At 36.1% G+C, this 7,500-nt stretch overlaps 2 protein-coding genes across 2 annotated transcripts; both read left to right on the top strand.

Annotated features, from left to right (window-relative positions):
- The first annotated feature begins 3,334 nt into the window (after nucleotides 1–3,334).
- On the top strand, nucleotides 3,335–4,097 carry LOC138861988 (uncharacterized). The gene is made up of 3 exons (XM_070122485.1): nucleotides 3,335–3,457; nucleotides 3,637–3,993; nucleotides 4,077–4,097. The coding sequence occupies exons 1-3, from the start codon at nucleotides 3,335–3,337 to the stop codon at nucleotides 4,095–4,097; spliced, it is 501 nt and encodes a 166-aa protein (XP_069978586.1).
- An 889-nt stretch (nucleotides 4,098–4,986) lies between these two features.
- LOC138861987 (prothoracicostatic peptide-like) lies at nucleotides 4,987–5,427 on the top strand. Its single transcript, XM_070122484.1, has one exon. The coding sequence runs from the start codon at nucleotides 4,987–4,989 to the stop codon at nucleotides 5,425–5,427; it is 441 nt and encodes a 146-aa protein (XP_069978585.1).
- Nucleotides 5,428–7,500: the final 2,073 nt, after the last annotated feature.

Genomic DNA, 7,500 nt, shown 5'->3' with positions numbered 1-7,500 from the left:
TCAATACCAGTACTACAACTATTATCATAATTATTATAATTATGTTTTCCTACCTTCGTTTTATTCTTATCATCATTATTATCATTATTACACTCATTCTCCTTACTACCATAATTATTACACTATTTTTTCTTATAACCATCATTATTAAACTAATTTTCGAATTTTCATAATTTTTTTGCTTTTTTTGTATTTCCATCATCATTACACTTATTCTTATCATTATCCTTATCATTATCATTATCATTATTACACTTTTTTTGTATTTGCATCATTTTTACATTCATTTTTATTATCATTATCATTATTACTCTCACTTTTTTCTTATTCCCACCATTATTATTCTCATTCTTCCTATTACCATCATTATTAAATTTTTTTCATAATTTTTACACGCGTTTTTCGTATTTACATTATTATTACACTTATTCTTATTATTATCATTATTACACAAATTTTTCGTTTTTTTATTTGTATACTAATTTTTTTCGTATTTTCATCATTATTACACTCATTCTTATTATTATTATCATTATTACACTATTTTTTTATTTTCATCAATTTTATACTATTTTTTTGGATTTTCATAAGTTTTATACTAATTATTTTCGTATTTCTATCATTATTTCACTCATTCTTCTTATCATTATCATTATTATTCTTATGATTCTCTGGGTCTCTTCCCTATAGTGTGTCACTTTTACTCACTTCTTTGTCCCGTTGGCAATAGTGAGACGAAAATAGCCCGAGGGAATATATTCACTCAGGCATACTTTCTCCCGTTTCAGAATTATGTCATATATTTTTTTTTTTTTTTTGTCTTTCTCTTTTTTTTTTTTTTTTTTTTTCTCCAAGCCCCTTGAGAAATTTCTGCGGTACCGTTCTTTTTTTTATTTCTTATCTTCTCTCTTTTCTCTTTTTCTCTGTCTTTGTCTGTTTGTCTTTCTTTATTTCTCTATTTCTTTCTCTCTTTGTCTGTCTGTCACTCTCTTCTCTGTCTCTCTCTCTCTCGCTCTCTCTCTCTCTCTCTCTCTCTCTCTCTCTCTCTCTCTCTCTCTCTCTCTCTCTCTCTGACTCTCTCTCTCTCTCTCTCTCTCTTCTCTCTCTCTCTCTCTCTCTCTCTCTCTCTCTCTCTCTCTCTCTCTCTCTCTCTCTCTCTCTCTCTCTCTCTCTCTCTCTCTCTCTCTCTCTCTTGTGTCCTTCTTCGTTTCTATTTCTTTCTATCTCCTATCCTTCGCTTCTCAACCTCTTATGAATCTTTCTAAATCATTTCCTATTTCCTCTGTTTCAGAATATAATTCCTTTTTTATTTATTTATTTTCCTCTCTCTCTCTCTCTCTCTCTTTTTTCTTTTTCTTTAATACCCTCACAAAATGTATTTTTAACTCGCCATGACAAGTTTTTTTAATTGTTTCTCTTTTCTCTATTTATGTCTCTCTCTTTTTTTCTTTTTCTTTAATACCCCCCACAAAATGTATTTTTAACTCGCCATGACAAGGTTTTTTAATTGTTTATTTTTTCCTTATTTATTTACTTATTTTTTATTTCTTTATTTAATACCCCCCCCCCCCCCCAAATGTAATTTTAACTCGCCATAACAAGGTTTTTTTAATTGTTTCTCTTTTCTTTCTTTCTTTCTCTCATATTTCTTTTTCTTTAATACCCCCATTTTTCTTTATTTATTTATTTCTTTTTTCTTTTTCTTTAATACCCCCCACAAAATGTATTTTTAACTGGCCAGGTTCGTGTCGTATGTAGGTCTCTGGAGCCCTGGGTTTTTAAGGCGAGAAAGGGAGAGATGACCTGCGAGGCTTTTGGGATGAGACAATGGTGTTTTGTTAGTCCGAGCTGTCGTGGGGCTGGCAACTTTGATGACAATACTCGTGCGTGTGTGTGTGAGAGTGTGTGTGTGTGTGGGGAGGGGGAGGGGTTGTGTGTGTGGAGGGGGGGGTTGTGTGTGTGAGAGTGAATGTGTAAGTTTGTGTGAATGTGTAAGTGTCAATGTGTGTGTGTGTGTGTGCAAGTTTGTGTTTGTGTGCGTGCGTGAATGTGTACGTTTGTGTGTATGTGATTGCCTGTGCGTTTGTATGTGTGTGTCTGCGTGTAAAGAGTAAACGAGTATCTATTCAGTGGATACTTTGAACACTTCATTTTCCAAGTGAAAGTGTCCATTCAAAAAAAAAAGTTTTATCACCATACACGGCCTACATGCTAGCGAAGGGTCACTGACCTTTAAAATTTCTTCATATTCGTCTTAGGAAATGCTCGAGGAGTGAAATTAACAAATTCAGTAATTTTTTTGGTCTTCATTTGGTATATTTTCTGTATAAAATTAGATAGCAAACGATTACATATTTTTTACTGATTTGTTTTACCGTTCATTTGTCTATTTTAATTATTGATTCGATTTTGTATTTTTATATAATTAAAAAAAATGGAGGATATATTTAAACAAGCACAACCAGAACATAATACTTTACTACATATAATAAAGAAAAATAACACACATAAGTACACAACAAACACACATAAATACAGACCTCACACAAGTACACATACGATACGACTTTCTCTGTGCATGAGGAAACTATACACACTAACTATACACATACAGAGAAGTCAGCCATTGAAGTCACTCTTCCACTGGACTTTCCGAACACAAATTTCGTCTTTTATTCGTGGGTGCTTTAGTCCGTTAAATCAAGGTCTATAGAAGTACTTATATAGACCTTGATTTAGCGGACTACATAAGGACTTATATGGACCTTGATTTAGCGGACTATAGAAGGACTTATAAGGACCTTGATTTAGCGGACTATAGAAGGACTTATATGGACCTTGATTTAGCGGACTATAGAAGGACTTATATGGACCTTGATTTAGCGGACTATAGAAGGACTTATATGGACCTTGATTTAGCGGACTATAGAAGGACTTATATGGACCTTGATTTAGCGGACTATAGAAGGACTTATATGGACCTTGATTTAGCGGACTATAGAAGGACTTATATGGACCTTGATTTAGCGGACTATAGAAGGACTTATATGGACCTTGATTTAGCGGACTACATAAGGACTTATATGGACCTTGATTTAGCGGACTATAGAAGGACTTATAAGGACCTTGATTTAGCGGACTATAGAAGGACTTATATGGACCTTGATTTAGCGGACTATAGAAGGACTTATATGGACCTTGATTTAGCGGACTACATAAGGACTTATAAGGACCTTGATTTAGCGGACTTTATAAGGACTCATATGGACCTTGATTTAGCGGACTACAGAAGGACTTATAAGGACCTTGATTTAGCGGACTAAAGAAGGACAATATGGACCTTGATTTAGCGGACTACATAATGACTTATATGGACCTTGATTTAACGGACTACATAAGGACTTATATGGACCTTGATTTAGCGGACTATAGAAGGACTTATATGGACCTTGATTTAGCGGACTATATAAGGACATATAGACCTTGATTTAGCGGACTACATAAGGACTTATAAGGACCTTGATTTAGCGGACTATAGAAGGACTTATAAGGACCTTGATTTAGCGGACTATAGAAGGACTTATGTGGACCTTGATTTAGCGGACTACATAAGGACTTATATGGACCTTGATTTAGCGGACTATAGAAGGACATATAGAGCTTGATTTAACGGACTATATAAGGACTTATAAGGACCTTGATTTAGCGGACTATAGAAGGACTCATATGGACCTTGATTTAGCGGACTATAGAAGGACTCATATGGACCTTGATTTAACGGACTATAGAAGGACTCATATGGACCTTGATTTAGCGGACTTTATAAGGACTTATATGGACCTTGATTTAGCGGACTATAGAAGGACTTACATGGACCTTGATTTAGCGGACTATAGAAGGACTTACATGGACCTTGATTTAACGGACTACATAAGGACTCATATGGACCTTGATTTAGCGGACTATAGAAGGACTTACATGGACCTTGATTTAGCGGACTATAGAAGGACTTATATGGACCTTGATTTAGCGGACTATAGAAGGACTCATATGGACCTTGATTTAGCGGACTATAGAAGGACTCATATGGACCTTGATTTAGCGGACTATAGAAGGACTCATATGGACCTTGATTTAGCGGACTATAGAAGGACTTACATGGACCTTGATTTAACGGACTACATAAGGACTCATATGGACCTTGATTTAGCGGACTATAGAAGGACTTACATGGACCTTGATTTAGCGGACTATAGAAGGACTTATATGGACCTTGATTTAGCGGACTATAGAAGGACTCATATGGACCTTGATTTAGCGGACTATAGAAGGACTCATAAGGACCTTGATTTAGCGGACTTTATAAGGACTTACATGGACCTTGATTTAGCGGACTATAGAAGGACTTACATGGACCTTGATTTAGCGGACTATAGAAGGACTTACATGGACCTTGATTTAGCGGACTATAGAAGGACTTATATGGACCTTGATTTAGCGGACTATAGAAGGACTTATATGGACCTTGATTTAGCGGACTATAGAAGGACTTATAAGGACCTTGATTTAGCGGACTATAGAAGGACTCATATGGACCTTGATTTAGCGGACTATAGAAGGACTCATATGGACCTTGATTTAACGGACTATAGAAGGACTCATATGGACCTTGATTTAGCGGACTTTATAAGGACTTATATGGACCTTGATTTAGCGGACTATAGAAGGACTTACATGGACCTTGATTTAGCGGACTATAGAAGGACTTACATGGACCTTGATTTAACGGACTATAGAAGGACTTACATGGACCTTGATTTAACGGACTACATAAGGACTCATATGGACCTTGATTTAGCGGACTATAGAAGGACTTACATGGACCTTGATTTAGCGGACTATAGAAGGACTTATATGGACCTTGATTTAGCGGACTATAGAAGGACTCATATGGACCTTGATTTAGCGGACTATAGAAGGACTCATATGGACCTTGATTTAGCGGACTATAGAAGGACTCATATGGACCTTGATTTAGCGGACTATAGAAGGACTTACATGGACCTTGATTTAACGGACTACATAAGGACTCATATGGACCTTGATTTAGCGGACTATAGAAGGACTTACATGGACCTTGATTTAGCGGACTATAGAAGGACTTATATGGACCTTGATTTAGCGGACTATAGAAGGACTCATATGGACCTTGATTTAGCGGACTATAGAAGGACTCATAAGGACCTTGATTTAGCGGACTTTATAAGGACTTACATGGACCTTGATTTAGCGGACTATAGAAGGACTTACATGGACCTTGATTTAGCGGACTATAGAAGGACTTACATGGACCTTGATTTAGCGGACTATAGAAGGACTTATATGGACCTTGCGCTAAATCATATTCCAACGTGTGTTCGGGTATGACTGCAAGAACAAGCAGGATTTCTTTTTTCGGGTGACTGTGATGGCAAAAAGGCTATGCTTTTCCGTCTCTTGCTTTCTTGTAACTACACATAAACACATACACGTACACACACATACACATACACGTGCACATATGCACACACAAACACATACACGTACCCACACATACACATATGCACACACAAACACATACACGTACCCACGCATACACATATGCACACACAAACACATACACGTGCATACACATACACGTACATACACATACACATATGCACACACATACACATATGCACACACTTAAACATATGCACACACACACACACGTACATACACATACACGTACATACACATACACATATGCACACACATACACATATGCACACACTTAAACATATGCACACACACACACACACGTACATACACATACACGTACATACACATACACATATGCACACACATACACATATGCACACACTTAAACATATGCACACACACACACACAAGTACATACACATACACGTACATACACATACACATATGCACACACACACACACACACTTACACACACAAACAAACAAACACACACACGTGTACACACACACACACACACACTTACACACACACACACACACACACAAACAAACACACACACACACACACACACACCAGCGAGAGCAGGACAGAACCACTCCATCCCACGACCCACTTCAACGACCAGAATCTAGACCAGCATTAATGAAGTCACCGAGAACCTCACGCCTGAAGATTTACAGTGGGAGTTATTTAGAGACTATTCTCTAAGTTATCGAGGAGAAATAAATACAAAATGATTATCAGATGGATGGAAAATGATTAAATAAATATTAAATAAATACAAAATGATTATCAGATGGATAGAAAATGATTATCAGATGGATGGAAAATGATTATCAGATGGATGGAAAATGATTATCAGATGGATGGAAAATGATTATCAGATGGATGGAAAATGATTATCAGATGGATGGAAAATGATTATCAGGTGGATGGAAAATGATTATCAGGTGGATGGAAAATGATTATCAGATGGATGGAAAATGATTATCAGGTGGATGGAAAATGATTATCAGATGGATGGAAAATTATTATCAGAGGGATGGAAAATGATTATCAGAGGGATGGAAAATGATTATCAAGATGGATGGAAAATGATTATCAGATGGATGGAAAATGATTATCAGAGGGATGGAAAATGATTATCAGATGAATGGAAAATGATTATCAGATGGATGGAAAATGATTATCAGATGAATGGAAAATGATTATCAGAGGGATGGAAAATGATTATCAGAGGGATGGAAAATGATTATTAGATGGATGGAAAATGATCATCAGATGGATGGAAAATGATTATCAGAGGGATGGAAAATGATCATCAGATGGATGGAAAATGATTATCAGAGGGATGGAAAATGATTATCAGAGGGATGGAAAATGATTATCAGATGGATGGAAAATGATTATCAGATGGATGGAAAATGATTATCAGAGGGATGGAAAATGATTATCAGAGGGATGGAAAATGATTATCAGATGGATGGAAAATGATTATCAGAGGGATGGAAAATGATTATCAGATGGATGGAAAATGATTATCAGATGGATGGAAAATGATCATCAGATGGATGGAAAATGATTATCAGAGGGATGGAAAATGATTATCAGAGGGATGGAAAATGATTATCAGATGGATGGAAAATGATTATCAGAGGGATGGAAAATGATTATCAGATGGATGGAAAATGATTATCAGAGGGATGGAAAATGATTATCAGAGGGATGGAAAATGATTATCAGATTGATGGAAAATGATTATCAGAGGGATGGAAAATGATTATCAAATGGATGGAAAATGATTATCAGAGGGATGGAAAATGATTATCAGAGGGATGGAAAATGATTATCAGAGGGATGGAAAATTATTATCAGAGGGATGGAAAATGATTATCAGATGGATGGAAAATGATTATCAGAGGGATGGAAAATGATTATCAGATGGATGGAAAATGATTATCAGAGGGATGGAAAATGAT

This window comes from Penaeus vannamei, chromosome 6 (genome assembly GCF_042767895.1).
Source record: "Penaeus vannamei isolate JL-2024 chromosome 6, ASM4276789v1, whole genome shotgun sequence".
NCBI classification, from domain to species: domain Eukaryota; kingdom Metazoa; phylum Arthropoda; class Malacostraca; order Decapoda; family Penaeidae; genus Penaeus; species Penaeus vannamei.
This window is presented reverse-complemented; position numbering and strand designations above follow the sequence as displayed.